Below are 17,720 nucleotides of genomic sequence, written 5' to 3' on the forward strand. Positions count from 1 at the left end.
AATATAATAGGTATTACTTTATTTATATTAGCTTTTTACGTTATAAAGATAATGATAAAATTATTTATAACAGCGTTTCTGCTGTATTTTAATAGTAAGTAAATGTGTAAAAATTATTATACCTTCTTTTGATAAAAAAAGTTATATATTATTTATTTAAAAAAATATGACTTTTTTATTGACAGAGACCTGAAGGCATTACATTGTACGGTTTCTTCCGAAAAATTTCAGAGTTCCATGGAATTACTCTTTCCTAATTAAATTAATTCTTTCGCAATTTTAACGATGATTAGGTCCCAACGGATTTACATACTGTGTAAAACGAAAAGAAAAATTCAAAAGAGACGGACGAGAGAGAAGTTAATCGATATTGCATGGGTGGGGGTAGCGTATATTGATATCATTATATCATTAATAGTCCACGGTAGACAAATCATTAATTATCATTGTTGTCGACATCTTAAAACGAACCGGATGGTCGAAAGGATTGTCGTCGGTATCACTAAGCTGGCCGGTTTTTTTATACCACCTCGGGGCTGTTGTCAGGGGCTATAGTACATATATGTGTTTGTGTGTATGTGTGTATACACGCATGTATATCCATCTCTCTTTTTCTCCCCTTTGGAGCACTCGCTATTCGTACAGCCGTAACCCCTTTCAACATGGCAGAGGGACGGTTATCGATTCTCGCAGCCTCCCTTCTCCCCGACTTCCGGATAAAAAAGTGTCGGCAGAGATATAGTCAAAGAGCGCTCGCTTTTTCTTTCTCTCTCTTTCTCATTTTCTCTCGGTGAAATAGTATTTGTATTTTTCTGTTCTCGGCGAAATGCCGAAGAACTAAAGGATTCAGTGCACAGAATAAGGGAATATTAACAAGATTGAGAGAGAGAGAGAGGGGGGGAGAGCTAAAAGCAGAATATTTAACAATAAATTATTTCTAAAGATTGTAAAACAAAGATTTAAAATTAAAACGCCGATTATAGTTTAACTTGTACTTTTTTATTTTTTAAAATTCTAATTCTAGAAAAAAAAATAATTAAAGGAATGAACTGCTGCATTGATATGATAAATTCAGATTAATTATTAGCTTGTTGTAGAATAAATTGAGAAGAAAGAATTGCGTTAATAAAAAATTGATCAATTTAAATTTATCAGTGCAAGAGAAAATGGAGAGAATCAGATAAACCAATATTAAAATTAAACAGCATTGATGAAATAGATTCCGCGTCGAAATGTCGTGAAATTCCATCACACATGGCTAGCTCTAAATAAATAAACAGTCATCTTACTTTGATTGTTTCTTAATGGCAACGAGAATTATCGCCTCGTCCTGTTCGTTCTTAAACAATTACCTTCGTAATCCAAAAATTAATTACGCTATATTTCTCGAAGAGCTTCTCAGAGCTTTACCGAATCAGAAATTCCTTGGTTCCCGAAAATTTTCTATGATTGTAGACGCAAAATACTAAATGCATATGTTTTGCAATACTTTTTGACTTCAAACAAAGAAGTCAATGCTTTATATGAAACAGCGACGATTACAATGAAGATCCCTTTTAGAGGCGGCCGTAGCTGGTAGCGAGACACCAAACGACGACACGATCGAGGTTTATCGTACGGCTAAATTACCCAACATCTCTTCGGCATCCGGCACGACGTCGTCCTCCGACAGAATGGTGGCGTCGATGCAGAACCTGGAGGATCTGGCCGTCAGTCACCCTGCCAACGCGACAGGTAGCAACGGCGATCGTCAGCAGCAACAGCAGGAGCGATACGGTCACGCTTACAGATCGTCGGCGCAGACCGCCCAGGACAAGCGATCGCGGCTGAGCAATGTCATCAACAACTTGCGCAAAAAAGTGCCCGACGGAATCGCTAAGGAAAACGCAGAATCGCCCAGGAAAGAGGAGGACGACCGCAATAGCGTCGAAAGAAATCTGGAGACGCTTGAGAAATATGTGATGACAGTGTTGAATGGTGTGATCAAGGAGGATGAGGAGAAGAGCAAGGGAAAGAGCGCGGAAAAGACGAAAGAGCCGGAAAGACGAAGAAAAGACGCTGAAGAAGAGGAGAATTCGACTGGTACGATGGTCAAGTCTGAGCCTTCGAACGAAAGTGATATCGAAGCTGCCGTGGTACCATGTTTGGAGGATTCCTCCACGGTCGAAAATGCCGAATTTTCCAAGATTACAGATTGTTCGAATACAAAGAGAGCAATAGAAGAGAGTATAGAAGTTTCGGAAGTCAAAATCAGTCAGGATTCAAAGGAATTGTCTTTGAGAATAGAGGAAGAATATTTAGACGTCGAAAAGAAAGAATCATCCGAAAGTGATCGAGACATTTCGAGAGAGAAGAAGGAAAATCGAACGCTGGGCACAATCATAATGGATAGGTTAAGTGAGCACCAAGTTGAGGAAAGAGCAAATGTCGATGACGGTAGAGGGAGAGATCGACGTGATGAACGTGTGGTCTCGGAAAACATGGAGATGCGAGCGATCTGCATAGAATTACTGGACGAGTTGTTAAATGATGTCTATCTAACGATCGACAATCAGAAGAACCAACAGAGAGTTGAAGAATGCGAAAAAATGAAAGAACTTATCGACACAACTGAGTCGAGAATAAAGGAAATCAAAGATTCGAACGCCAACGCTCAGGAATTGAAGAGTTTGCACTGCAGTCTACCCTTGGACAAGATCGCGTTCGTGTTCCAAAATTGTCAGACCAGCGAATCGGTGATCTCGCGAATCTCTTCAGGATCACCTTCAAATCCCCCGTCGACACAAAAATCAAAGTCTTCGTCCTGCACTTCTTCACCGGTTAGACTCCTCTGTCTCTACTGCGATAGAAAGTTTTTGTCTATATCCTTGCGACAGCGACACACAGAAAGAGTGCACCAACTCGGTGGTAGAAGATCGGAGAGAAACTCCCGGAAACCTTCTCAGAATTGCCAGTATTGTTCGGAGAAGTGCGCCGATACTCTGGAGACGCTATTCCAGCACATGATCAGCAACCATGGAGATAAGTATCACGCGTGCGTTCAATGTTTGACAAGGTATCCTACTCGGGAAGCTCTGATGGGGCACATGAACGAGACTCATGGCGGGAATTCGGAAAGGACTACCGGTCAAGCTCAGGTAAATATCGTGGAAAATCAATGAGCAACACGGCTTCTGTTTCACATGTTCTAGAATAGAATATAGAACCTTCGTTCAAGCTTTGCTCAGTGTTTATTTTGCTGAAGATCACTTAAATCTATCTCAAAGTTTGTTAGTCTTCTATTCTCCTTCTGTTGATCTACTCTTGGCTTAGGTACTAAACACATTATTGATATTATTCTACACTATTAAGTTTGTACTTATCTTCAAGAATTATTTTTACGCTCTTTTTTAATCTTGATTATTTCTCTTCCTTTCTGTTTTATGTAGTTATGTTAAATAACTGCGTTTCACAATTGCCGTTGCAACTTTTTATAGTTTTATAATAGATTTTACAATTATATATATAATTGTATAATAGATTGTATAATTATTTTGTTTGTAAGTCTTCAGATTTAATAGTTTTTTAATATATCTGTATTACTTTCTACTTCTGTATTATTTTTTTTTTAAATCGGATACCATCAAATTTATATTATATATTCAATTTTACGCCTCCAAATTAAGGCACCAAACATTTTCATTATTTTCAAACAACCACTTTTTTCAGCCGGAGAAAAGCTCGTCCTGCAAAGAATTCTGCAACCGCGAGATGGTGAAAGTGTTGTCAGTCAGAGAGAGAAGATCCGAAGAAAAGGAATTGGAAACAAGTCAAGGTGACAATCGACAGTCAGACAGCACTCGGACAAAACTCATCGCGACACGGGATTCCATCGATAACCCAGCCAGTCCCGAGTTTGACAGTTCTTTTTACAGCAATGTGAGCTGCAATATCCGCGAGAACTTGCTACACCATTTGGACGGCAAGCTGCAGACGATTGGCGGCGGCTCATCATTGTGCACACCGTCGATTATTGTCTCTGGCTCAACGACGACATCGATAGAATCAAAATCTCAGCAACAACCGCCGCAACAATCATATTATGAGCATAGCGTCAATCAGATTCAATTTCCCATTGACATTTCACTAACCGCGGCGACGCCGGTTTACAGCAAAGACTACTCGGCCGGCGAAGAATACGAAAACTCGAGCGAATATGCGCGTAAGGCCGGTAAAACTAGTAGCGGCACGCGGCCGCGCCGAGTCTCCTTCGAGAAGTACAACTTTCCACGCAAGTACGATGGCAGGGAACAGTGGACATGCTCGATCAAGGACCTGAGCAAGTTTGACATCTCTACGCAGCTATCACTTCGGAAGAAGCAACAGCTGATTAAGGAACGCCTTACCATCAGCAGGCTACATCAAATTCCGTTGTCCGGCGAGATCACTGAAGTATCTCTTCGCGATCGAGAACAGGTTGAATGTGTCGTCGAAACGGCAGCGAGTAGTCAAGATAATGTCGATGGGGGTTGCAATATCAAGGCGGCTTCCGCAACTCTCGACGTCGTCCACTGCGATCCTGACGAATCGCCTCCAAACGAGATCAAGAAGGAGACGACGACGGAAGAATCTTCCGCGACTTCGACATCGTGTTTAACAAAATCGTTTACTACTACGGAATTCACCATTGAATTTGCAGATTTTATGAGACTGAAGAGACGAGAACAAAGCGGTAATGAAGCCGCCAATATCGAAAAAATCATCTACGCGGAGCTGAGTGGCGAATGGTCGCGAACACGAATCTATATATGCGGAGCTTGTGGTTCCAGACACGTGAGTATATTATATTATATTTTATATATATAGTACATATATAGCGCTCTTTCATTTTTAAAAAATTTTTTTTTATGATACTCGAGGCGCTGAGAACCTAGGTAGAGAAACTAGATAAGGAACATTTTTTTAAAAAGATCTCACAATCGTGTCGTTATATGCATAATAATTAAAACTTCAGTTTTAATTTCCGGTAAATATGATTTTTATTCTCTGCCTTTTGTTCTCAGTGTCTCATCTTTTACAATAATCAAAACATCAGCTGGAGCAATAGTATCGGGACTATTTTATACGTAGGTACTATTAAATTTTTTTATTATCTCAAGATTCTCTATATTTATAATTTTATAAAAATAATGTATTAAAGATGTAAGAGAGAGAAGATCTCTCTTTTTTTCTATATATTTTCTAAACAAAAAACTTTTATTAAACAAATAAATAAAAATTTTAATTAATAATTTTAATTTATGTATTACGATAACACAAAAATATATGTTGAACAAAATTTGCGAGTCGAGCTTAATGCAAGATTTTCCAACAATGTTTAAAGAGATATACAATTGTGAACATAGTGGTTAGACAAGATATGATACAACTATAAATTATAAATGATATGCAAATTTGTGTATACATAAGCCTTTAAGATGATTTCAGATATTGCGGTTGCGTGGCAGATGATGAATTTCAATTGGTGCAAATGTGGTCTAGATAATTTATCAAGTAGTGTACTTGATCTTTGACATTCATGCGATACATTCGAACTAAATGGTAAACGCTCGCGGCGATTCATCCAAATCGCCAACTCATTCGTGCAACTCTGTTTCTCTGCTAGCTTATTACAAGTCACAGAAATGAATAGATAATCTAATGCAATCTGTAATGCTGAACTAATATATAACTTTTTATTTTTATGTATAATCTTTGTGACATAAAAATAACGTATAGCTTTCGTATTATCGTAAGCGTAAGCGATTCCGATCGGTCATATCTAGTAAAAAATTTCGAGAAAACACCCAGCAAGAAACCGTATACAGTTTTGTGTCGCGCTAATCCCATTTACACCGATTGAAACACCGCGTATTCATATCGATCGAGACGTAACGCAATGAGATCTAGTTGAATGAATCATCGATATTGTTGTAACGATGCAGATGACGCTAAAGGAGATGGAGGATCACAAGGCTTCTACGCATCCGCGCGTTTTGTGCTCGCACTTTGAGCTGACCGGCGATCAGCGCGAGCAATACAAGCATTTGTATTTACCGGGACAAAACGCACCCACCGACGAGGCACGTGATGTTGTGCTCGTGGAAACGGTGTGCACCAAGTGCACCAAGAGCTGTCTGAACGTGGCCGAGCTGCATCGTCATATGCTGGAATGCGGTGGCGATTACGCATGGTTGCTCGGCCTCACTGGCAGCGGCAAGAGGAAGTGCAAGTGGCGACCGTTCGGCAGCCGCAGCCGTCGGCGACGTCAGCGCGGCATGAAGAGAAACATACAAAACTCGCAGACGCAGCCGCGGATCATCAACACGGAACGGCCCAAGGAGAAGCAGGCACCAGCCGGACCTAGAGTTCGACCGAGCGATCGTAAGAAGAAATTTTTTGTTTCTCGCACATTGATAGTAAAACATTTGCGAATTTACACGTATACGCAATACGATGTCAGCTTCTTATATTAATTCTTATGTCTCGTAATCTATGTAATAGGTTCTCATACATGAATAAAGAAGACGCAAGAAATAGATCGCCTTTTACAAAGTGGAACATATCTTTTAATAGAGACTTTGAATTGAGAATTTATATATATAAGAATAACATTTAAAAAAATATCGTCTTAGAAAATTTTTATTACCGTACATAGCACCGCAATCAATAACATCTCAAACTTGTTCTTAGGCGAGAGTATTCAGAAAATGCTAGCCAATCTGCCGGCTAAGAGGGCCACGAGGAAAGTTTTGCAGGACAATGCGATGCGATCGCAAAGCAAACTACGTAACGTAAGTAACTTAATCGTGCGGAACAATGACTCTACCTCGTCTCAATAATATACTTGATCAAAATTGGATCGATATTAGAATCGTAAAGGGTATTAGCGGCATCGATTATAATCGTCAACTGATTCAATTAGGATATTGATGGCGTAATATCTATCCTTAATAGGCTTCTCCTACATAAAGCCTTTGCGATAATATAGTTAGATATTAGTCTTCCCAACCATTTCAATGAAAACCACATGTACATATCAGAATCGCGTAATGAAATGTTATTTAGAACATTTCTTCAATATGTCGTAAATAATTGCTTTTTTATTTATGCAAATTATCAAAAAGAAAATAATTTATTTTTTTTTTTTACGACACCTTAGGTAGAGAAATCAGCGTTAATAAGAAATAATAAACGGGACTAATTAAAATTGTACAAACGATTTGATATAAGTTTATATATTATCAAGACAAATGATGTAAGCAATAAAATGTCATATCGCGATGTTAATCTGGACGACACAAATATCTTAAATAATCGAGGAAAAGTCACGAAAAAATGGAGATTCGTCGAAATGATAATAAAGCGTTATTGCCTTGCGCGCCTCGTCGCACATGAGCGGAGGCATCGATTAGTTGATATACATGCTCGTTACAAATACACGTTCTCATGATCGTGCACAGAATCACGTGCAGATAGAGCGATTTTTATATTGTTTTGTAACGTTCAGTTCTTTGGGAAAACGCTTCTTTTTTTTTTTGCTTCAATCAACCTGTTGTTCCTGTTATTTATATTTGTCTTGTATGTTTATTAGACTATTGTATATACAAAAGTAAATTGTATAAATAAGAATTTAAAATTGTGATCATATAAAATATAAACATAGAATTATTGATTTTCTTTTTAAAAATAAAAAACTTGAAATTTTATCTTGACGAAATTGAAACTTATCAATTCGAAAGATATGCACCTATTCGATATCACCGTTATAGCGGTACCTTTGAACTTTGTTGAAACAGGTGCAGACGAGAACGAGGCCACGCATCGGCGACAATTCGTCCGTGTCACGAATCTCGCGCAACAAAGCTGCCCTGAGGAATAAATTGCTGAAGAACGCCAAATCGATCCAGCGCAATCGCTGTCGAAGTGACAACATAACCGCAGTGATCGAAAGCGTCGTGAAGAAGTGTCACGAGACCGAGAACGGACCGGACGGTGACGGCAACAAGAATGTCGAAATCGAGGACGAGGGTAAGAAGGATGCCAAAGAGATCAACGAAGTCTTCTTAGCCAGTAAGGCTTCAGATTCGGACGATAAGATTGTTCGTCCGAAAGTCGGACGACCTAAAATTTTTGGCAAAAAGGGGAACATGAAAACGAAAACGGACAATTCTATTAACAAGTTTCAATTTCAAGGTAAAGCTAGCGATAAAATGGCGAATTTAAAAGCAAAGGGCAAATCCGTAAAATTCAAGAGCACTGCTATTTCAAAGAGCGATGCAAAAGGCGAGGAAACGTCCTCTCCAAAGAATATACCAAAGAACTCGAGAACGACCGATAAAGACGACTTCAATTCCGACAGCAAAAGAATAGCGACGGTTTCTGGAATGAAGAGTAAGAGTAAATCGACGCAAGGCACACTGAAGAGGAAACGTCCCGTGGATCCGGTAGCATCCTTGAACGCCTCTCTCAAAGCGAAGTTGCAGTTACGAACACAAGATGGCAAGTTTGCTCGCAATCCGAATAAAGACTCATCAGCGAAATCGTCAGAAGTGAAAATGGACAATGGAAAACATAAGGTTGCCATTTCGGCCGAAAATAAATTGTTGAAGTCGAAAACGATTCAAAAGTTGAAAAAAGCCGAAGTACAGCTGCCACGAAGAATCACCCGATTATCGTCGGACAGCGACAAGATGCCGACTTTAGAACCAGCAGTACAAATACTGTCTTCTAACGAGGAATATGCCGATAAATCAACGAACGATCTGCCTATCTTGTCGCCAGTTACATCATCAGGATCTCTTCAAGATCAAAAGACACTTCGAACTTCCGCAAAAAACATTTTAAAGGAGAAAGAGGGTAATACCGAGACAAATACTGATCGCGAGGTTGCACCGGAAAAAAGCACGAAGGAACAGAAACCGACGCGGGGACGAAAGCCAAAACAGGAATCGAAAGACATGATGAAACAGAAGGAGGTCGAGATAGTTGGAGAAAATGAGATCTCTAAAAATAGCTCGACGGTGTTAAAGGAGAGAAGAACGAAAAACAAAAAGAGTTTGCACATCAAAAATATTAATAACGGCGAAAATAGCAAAGAAGAAACATTAAAGAGTGAGATAATCGCTAAAAAGGATTTAAAACCAAGGAAAGAAGAAACTACGAAAGAAACTCGAAGCAATTCGAAAACCATAATAGAAAAAAATTCTATGAAACTGCCAGACATCCCGTTTGAAGTAAAGAAACTCTTGGGTTCGGCTTCGATAGTAAGCAAAGAAGACGTCTTGAATACATTAGAACTCGCGTCTAACGATACTGGCTCGAAACGCAATCTGAGACAATCGACGCCAAGATCGAAAATGGTCCAACTGCTCCGAGATCTTGATGATGAATTCGACAGCTCAAAGGAATCCAACAAGAAGGAGAAGATAGACGCAATTAGGAAATCGTCCAGGAAAAACATTGAGAAGAAGAGCGATGACGTGGAAACGATTAGCCTAGAGAAGGAGTCGGTTAACAACACGATTACCAAAGACGCAACTAACAATGTTGCGCAAAACGAAAGAAGTCAACAAAACAAAAAAGACAACCGAGCAAATGCGAAGACGAAGGAAATCGATAGTACTGATATCGAGGATAAGATCGATAGCAGACAGACAAGAAGATCATTGATCGATGCGAGGGGTGAGCCGTCTTTGGAAGCTGCGAACGGTAACTCTCAAAAGAGTAGCGGTTTGTTTGGGAAGCGCCGCAGTCGCAACAAATCGGTTGAGGAGACTGAAGAGATTAATTCACGTGCGATTCAAAAACAGAATAACAGTGAAAATGTCACGCCGAGCGAGAAGGAAGTCCAGAAGAAGGAGAAGTTCAAAGAGGCCATCGATAAGAACGAAACCGAAGGTGATAGTAACAGCAATTTTGATGATCGCGACTCGACGATAGTGAATCTCAGTCTGAGCCATTTGCAATCCGAAACGAGCAACTTATCTGTTGATAGCGGCAAGGAGAATTCTTTGGAGACTTCCGTAAACATTCACAATAAATTGAAGGTAACAAGGCCGAGAAAAACGTGGGGCGCACGTCGAGAGAGATCATCGAGGAAGAGATCTTTGAACAACGTCATCGGCATTCTGACGGAAGGCATAAACATTCCCGTGGAACAGAGCGTGCAGGTATTGACGATTCAAACCAGTCTAGACAATCCAGATAGAGTGGCGCGTAACGGAAGCACGCAACAACCCGTTGACGGCGAGGGTAATGTAATCGTGGTGGACTCGGCGTTCAGCGAACTGTCAGTTCTTGCTAGGAGCGAGCAGGAATCTGCGGGAAATGAAGTTATAGCAACGAATGCAAACGACAATCATTGCGCGGATGATGAAAAGAACGCTCGTTCTTGTATTGATAAAGCACAGGATGCAAATACTTTTACGGATCAGATTGACGTGTCGTCGAAAGTCTCGACTGCCAAGATGCATTCACCAGCCAACGACATCATCCTCGATCTGTCCAGGAGAAAACCCAAGGGTAAGGGTTCTTTCCTAGAGAAGATTGTATCGAAGATAGCCAAGCAAAAGGATGCTCTGTTAGAAGGTGAGGTAGGTTCCCTTCTGGACAACGCCGCTGACGAATTGACCAGCATCCTCGACGAAGTCGGGCCTGCTTTGGCCGATAACGCAGAGAGTGCGAATTTTGGCGAAGTAAGTTATGCCTCAAAGGACGAGAACAATGAAAGTATAACGAATACCGATAAAACACCGATAAAAACTAATAAAAAACCACCAGTAATTGCCACTCCTGAAATCCAATCGTTGGAAGACAATATAACTAATATCAAGAGTGCAGCTTCCGAACGTTCAATGGATTTAATGGTTATTCAAGATAATCTTGAAGAGAATTTGGCAACGAAGATTGAAATGCAAATTCAGAGCAAGAATCAAACTAAGGTAAATGGTGTTTTAGATGTTGAAATGAAAGACAACTATGTCGTAGATAGACAAGTGAGTGGTACAATGCGTTCTGTTGAAGAATCACAGGTTGAATCTTGCGAGAATAAATCGGCAACGAACGAAGAAGCAATTATTCCAATGGAGATCCCAGATGAGACTCCATCATCATTGACAGATACCTTAACAGAAATTTCCATTTCGTCAATTACGGTACCAAAACTAGACGTAGAAAAATTTGAAATGAAGGAAAAATCCAGGAGAAAATCTAGCAAGAGATCGCTGGAGGACGCAAACTGGCCGAAGAAAAGCAAAAGAAAGTCATTAGAAGTCGTTGAAGAGCTTGCTGAAAAAAATATACAAAAAGAGCTCCGACTCGACGACGTTATCGCGTCTAATTCTAAACAAAAAGAGATGTTCAACGTTGGACACGAGCTTATCGAAAAAGAAGATGAAATCATAGAAATTTCGAAAATAGATGCTGAAGTCGAGAAGCTTCAATGTAACGAAAGCAAAACTATCGAAGATTTGGAGCTATCGAGTTTAGAAAAAATTCTCGTGGAAGACAATGAATCAAATTTGGAGAAATTTGCCAATCTTCCAGAAGCGGCTTATGAAGAAGCGAATGAGTTAACAGCGAGCCTTGAAGAAACCGTTCATAAAATAATTTCCGATGGAAAAGCTGTCGAAGCCAATGCTCGATCGATAGAATTGATCGAGGAAAGCATTGAATCCTCTGTATTATCTTTGAAGAAGACTGTTAAAAGCGGGAAAAGTACGGATAGAACTCAAAAGAAAAACCAAACCGATGATGCAAGCGAATCTTCATATCGACGTTCGTCGAAAAGGAAATCACAATCTCTTTCAGATGTTCTTCAAACTTCCGTGAAGCCTATTAATGAGGAAAAAAAGCTGTTAACTTTATCACCCCAAAAAGATTCTGAAACATCAAAGAAACATGCTACGAATAAAAAATCACTAGCAGATGAACATTTGGATCTATCAAAAGACGAATCTGTCAAAGTTGCTTCGAAATTTAATGAGGAACTTAATGTCACAGATTCTAACGAGCATTTGTCTGCCAACTTGGAACATTTCAAGGTACCGGAAGTAAAGGATCTGTTGCAGAGCGTGAAGAAACGGGGGTCAAAAAAGAAGTTGTTGTCCGAGGATGATCGCTGCAATAGCGAAAGTGTTTCCGAAGAGTCTCGTATAAACAAAGAACTTGCAGAAGTTAGTGAGATATCTAACTTGATCGAGAAAGTCAAAGAGCAAGTAGAATGTAAGAAACATATTGTGCGAAAACAATCAAGCACAAAGAAACTCGAAAGATCAAGTTCTTCAGGTTCGATTGGGTTCATTCCATCTCTAATCAAGACAAGATCCATGTTCAAAAAAAGAATACAGCTATCGAGTGAGGATCTTGCCGTTTCCAGCATTCGCAGTCAAGACGCTGAGAGCACGGATGACCTATCCGAGAGTTCGTGCGCCAGCGAGTCCAGCTATTTCAGGAAGAAGCGATTCGCTAAGAGGAAGAGGAAGGAAGAAAATATTGCTGACAGTAACGAACGAGAAGGTTCAATAATTCTAAAGAGCGATAAAGAAAATTCGAAGAAAAAAACGCAAAATGCTAAATCATTGCTCGATGAGCACCTTGATCTTTCTGATATGGACGATATCGATATTCCAATGGATATCCAAGCTTCGTTGGAGAACACAAAAGCTTTGGAAAACATCGAACGAGAGTTTGAACTCGCTGAGAAATCTTTAGTTTTACAAAATGAGAATGCAGATGATAAACCAATGGCAGATGAATCAACAAATAAAAATGCCACAGCAGAGCAATCAGTATCGAATAACTATGATTCTCCGGATGATCCGATCACCCCGAAGAAACGCGCGGCCGGTAACTTTGTTGTAGTGCATACAAAAACCGGCGAAATTCTAATAGTGGAAAAGAGGAAAAAGCTAACAAAGGAGGCAGCTAGATTTTTTTGCGATGTGTGTGCCACTAGTTTTACTCGCAAGAGCTCCCTGAAGAAGCACACGTTGTCGCAATCCCATTTGTCGCAGATAGCGAAATCTACCAGGGATAAAATTGAATCTGTTAATAACGCCACGTCTGAAAATACTGAAGAAATCGACGAGAAAGGGAGAAGTAATCAAGTAAGTGATCAAAATACGAAGAGTGTTTTAGACGATGCTCAATCTCATGAAGTTACTCAGAAGTCCGTAGAATTGAACGAGAGTTATGCTCCTTACGGAGCTAGCACGGAATCTCTGGTGGATCTAGGTGGAGTAACGAGGCAAGAAACGCTGGAAGACAAATTGCTAGACGAGGAAATCTGCAAAATCACCGAAAACATGAGCCACGACGAATATGTTCTCACGGATCAACTAACGCCGGAGGAACCAGTGTCATCGTCTACTCCTATGAAACAAATTCAGAAAAAGAAAGAGGAATCAGGGCAAGGCAGGAATGGCGATAAGAAGCGCAATAAATCAAAGAAGAGGAATCTAGCGGAAGAACATTTGATCTTGGATTCTCCCGAGTTGGAAGGATCAAAAGTTGATTTGAACGAGCCTCTGAATCCGGTTAATGAATGGAGCTCTTCTTCACCACCATCTTGCGAGCATAGTTCGACAAAAGAAATAATACAAACAGTAAAAAAAGCCAATGACATATCTGAAGAAATTCAACGTGCGGATTCAGCCAAAACGCAGAATCAGATAGAGTCGATTGTTAAACATTTAAATAACAAAATAGATTGTTCAAAATTATCATCATTTGACACTGATATAAAATGTGAACAGCATATGGAATCCACAAGAACTACGAGGAGCAGCACGATGAGGAAATTCTGCAAGATAGATAATGATAGAAAGGAAGAGACTCAAACTTCAACTGAAATTAGTCGTTTTAATTCAAGACCGAGAAGATGTAAAAACATTCAGAATTACAATGAAATAGCTAACATGGAAGTTATTGATGTTATGTGGACTTTTATGGGAGCTTCTATGAAAATTAACAACGACGAGATAGAAAATAGTTGCGATTCGCAAAAGAGACAGAACGAAACAGAAGAAGAAATGATTAAAGCGTTACAGGAAATGGCATATGATGATACTATGGCGTATACGGAAGTCGCAAAATCAAAGCTAGACTCGTCTAACGATATTAAAAAGAAAAAACGTGGCAGACCGAGACTCAAGGATCGTATTTCGAATTCGATTATTACCTCAGTTCACGCGGAATTTGAAGTTAATGAAAATGATATTGTCGCTACGAGTAGTTTCGAAGAATCAAAAACCGAGGATCAAAAATTAGTTTCTCATACTAAAGAGCGTCTTGACGAGGTCAGCAAGACGCCATATATTGATGTAAATATTCAACCTTCTAAACGAAGTAGAGGCAGACCTAGAAAAAATCCTGTACAAATCGCAAACAATTTTGTAATACAAACAGACGATTCTAATGTCTCCGAATCGATGAAATCAAAATGCAACGAAGTAACAGAAAAAACAGAACAGATTGAATCCGAAATGTTGGTCATCGAAAAAGCTGCTTCGATCACTTTAGTAGATTCTTTGACATCGAACGTTGAATCTTTGCCTGCTGTTGAAAGTCACAATCAGGAATCGAATTTATCAGAAACAAAAAGAGATGAATTAAAGGTTGAAGAAAACGAGATTCAATTGACCAAGATGAATACTTCTGAAAATCAATCGGTGCAAAAAGTAGAATCTACGGACATCAAGATAGCTGATACCATGCCTGCAAAGAATTGCGACATGCTTACTTTCAACGTTCCATCAGAAAAGAATAAAGCCGTCGATACATCGATGCCGTCGGAGATGAACGTACGTGCTGACGATGCAAAACATCAGTCAGAGAATAAATCTGATTATAATAATACAAGCGCAAATATTTTAATTAACTCAACAGTCGAATCTTTAGATGAATTTTCTTCGGAAATTATTGAAAAAGTATCAACTACAATTGATGATTTGAAATCGATCGAGTCCATTAAAGCAATTGAACTTGATGAGAGTTTTGAGATTCAGAAGCTACCGAATATTTCAGAAGAGAAAAGAACGTCAGGAGAGGAACTTCCAGAGGTGGAAATATTCCATGAAGAAACGAAGCTTATATCGGAATCAGGAGACAGCGAGGACGAAATCACTGACGATAAATCTCTTCCCATCACAAATCTTCGCGAGTTGCTAGTTCAGAAAACGATAGACGATTTAGAGAATGATAGCATCTACGATAAAAAAACAACTCGATTGGAATCGTCTAACAAAAGATTATCTGGAAGTTTCCAGTCAGCCGGCAAAGAGCGAGAAACTGGTCGTAGAAAATCAAAAGCCTCTCGAGATAGAAGGAAAAAGGTGGTCAAGATCGCTGAATTATCGAGCGACAGCGAGAATGAAGTTGATAGAATCGAATCTGCTTCTTCGAGTAAAAGCAAGATCGTGAAGAGCGTGTTTGGCAGAGTATTCGGCGGCGAGAAAGCGGATAAGGTGAAGGAGGTACTGAATGACTGGGTATCGCGGTCGGAAGACGACTCGGACATATCCAGAAGCGCTTCCGAAGCGAAATCCTGTTTACGCGGACTGACCAAGATCTCCGAAAACGGATACAAGAAGGATAAAAAACGCCATTCAGGAATTCTTACGGGCTCCGACACGAAGAAAGATGCCGAGCTATCTCCCAGAAAAAATGGAAACGACAAAGGCAATAGTATCGAAGTTCACGGAAAATTAAAGAACCGAAAAAAACGAGAAAAGGATTTTAATTTGATGCCCGAGGATCGTATCGAATCGTTGTCACCTGTTAACCCAGCCAAAAGGAGACATCGAGAGAGCAAGATCAGAGCGGATGAGAGAATACTCAGAACCTTTGATGACGAGTCGCTAATTCTTTCGGAAGGTGATGAAAATGTGAACGAGGTTAAAGAAACAAGCAATCAGTTTGACGATGATTATTTGAGCAACAAAAATGACGAATCGGGAAGATATTACGAGGAAGAAGAGCGAACGAAAGATAGGAATTCGATTTCTGCGGACTGGGAAAATCTTCGAGTCGGCCATGATGCCTATGCAAAATCGAAAAATAGTTCCAGTTATCGTAAAAAGCAGGATACTAACGCAAGGGACGAGCGTTCTTCTTCGCCTTCGCAGTTCAATATGTTCAAATGTAGACGGAGGCAGAGTAAGACTAAGGCCGGCGAGAGGATCTGGAAAACCCTTGACAACGAGACTTCAACGTGCTTTTCTGACGATCAGGACCTTAAAGAGACGCATAAAAATTTTAAAGAGCGAGAAAGTGGATTTCATGAATCTAGAGATGCAGATTGTTCGAAAAATTCAAAGAGTGTCGAACATAATGATGACACTTGGAAAAATACCAGTTTAATAAATCAATCGCAGGTCGAAGCACAAAATGCACGCGGAAGATCAAGAAAGGACTCGAATAATCGTAAGAAACAGAATTTCAATATAATCCGAATAGACAAGACGAAAACGGATAATATTATTTCAAAAAATTCCGATAATGATTCATTGATTGCTTTAAGAAATCAAAAAACGAAAGACGAAACGCAAAACGATCAAGCGATTCGATCTACAAATGAATCGAGGAACCGTTCGAAAAATCTGACTGTCAAAGATAATACTTATGAATCTTTTGCAGATATGAATCATCATCCAGCGAATTCCAGAAAGAGCAAAAAAGAAACCGCCAGTGAAGACTGGAAATGTTCAATGAAAAGTTTGGAATTTGATAAGGAAGATCTCGCGAAGGATAATCAGCTGATGGAGAAGGAGATTAGAGAGAAGCATGAGGTATCCACGATGTTGTCGCGTAGCTGCAACAATTTGACGGGACCAACTATGAAAGATCAATTCGTCAATCTCGACGGAAATTCTCAGATGATTCGGGAATCTGATAATGACGAAGAGAAAGAGCAGGAAGATGACGACGACGATGATGACAATGATCTCGGACGTCGAAGAATGTCACCGTTTTACGCTTGCGAGACTCCCGACAGCTCGATGGAGAATAGCTCTAACAACGAGGAGGATGAGGAGGAAGATGGCGAAGGGAACGAAGAAGAAAGGATGACGCACGAAGATACTTCCAGAAAGACGAATCCCAGCGAGTTTTCCGGGGAAAAAATTGTCATCAGGTCGCCGTCATCGGGTCACAGATCGGACGTGGTGACGATCGCGCCGACGGACGCAATCGAGGATAACGCTTTGGATGTGCCAAGAGAAATTGAGTCGACGACGGAGCCGCGGCAAGGCAAAATTCTAAACTTCGACGAAGAGCTTTTCGTAGAGTGTTGCTCGAGATTGAAGGCCACCAGCGAGAATGAATTGAGAGGCGCGAAGAAGATCAAGCTGGATCACACGGAATCTTATCACAGGCGAGACGATCAGCCGCAAGGATTTAGGGTCAACAGAGACCGATGGAAGGACGTGGAGAGTCAAAACAGCCTTGGCAGTCTTCTGGAATCGGTGAATCAAGTGAGTACCGAATTTTTATTATTATTATATATTACCGATATGTATGCATGTGTGTATAAATTAATATTCATTGACAATAATTTCTGTATATATGTGTTTTATTTTTCATTCGATTTAATCTGTTTAATAATGCGATAATTGTAATTTTAATTTTTTTATATATACATATATTTAAGATTATTTTTGTGAAAATAATCTCTGTAATTGTCCTGAGATTTTAGTTCTCTT

The 17,720-nt window shown here is 39.8% G+C and overlaps 1 protein-coding gene across 3 annotated transcripts in view; it reads left to right on the forward strand.

Moving 5' to 3' along the window:
• LOC115236167 (microtubule-associated protein futsch-like) overlaps positions 1-17,720 on the forward strand; it is a 36,354-nt gene that overhangs the window by 12,171 nt on the left and 6,463 nt on the right. The window contains exons 3-9 of one of the 3 annotated variants that reach the window (XM_029808434.1): positions 1,561-3,137; positions 3,709-4,812; positions 5,043-5,105; positions 5,964-6,402; positions 6,712-6,812; positions 7,818-16,443; positions 16,657-17,492. In XM_029808434.1, coding sequence (XP_029664294.1) covers positions 1,561-3,137; positions 3,709-4,812; positions 5,043-5,105; positions 5,964-6,402; positions 6,712-6,812; positions 7,818-16,443; positions 16,657-17,492 — 12,746 coding nt within the window. Of the gene's footprint in view, positions 1-1,560; positions 3,138-3,708; positions 4,813-5,042; positions 5,106-5,963; positions 6,403-6,711; positions 6,813-7,817; positions 17,493-17,720 lie in introns of all 3 variants that reach the window. The other 2 variants (XM_029808432.1, XM_029808433.1) reach the window with 2 other exon arrangements.

This window comes from Formica exsecta, unplaced genomic scaffold (genome assembly GCF_003651465.1).
Source record: "Formica exsecta isolate Colony F162 unplaced genomic scaffold, ASM365146v1 scaffold245, whole genome shotgun sequence".
Classification (NCBI taxonomy): Eukaryota; Metazoa; Arthropoda; class Insecta; order Hymenoptera; family Formicidae; genus Formica; species Formica exsecta.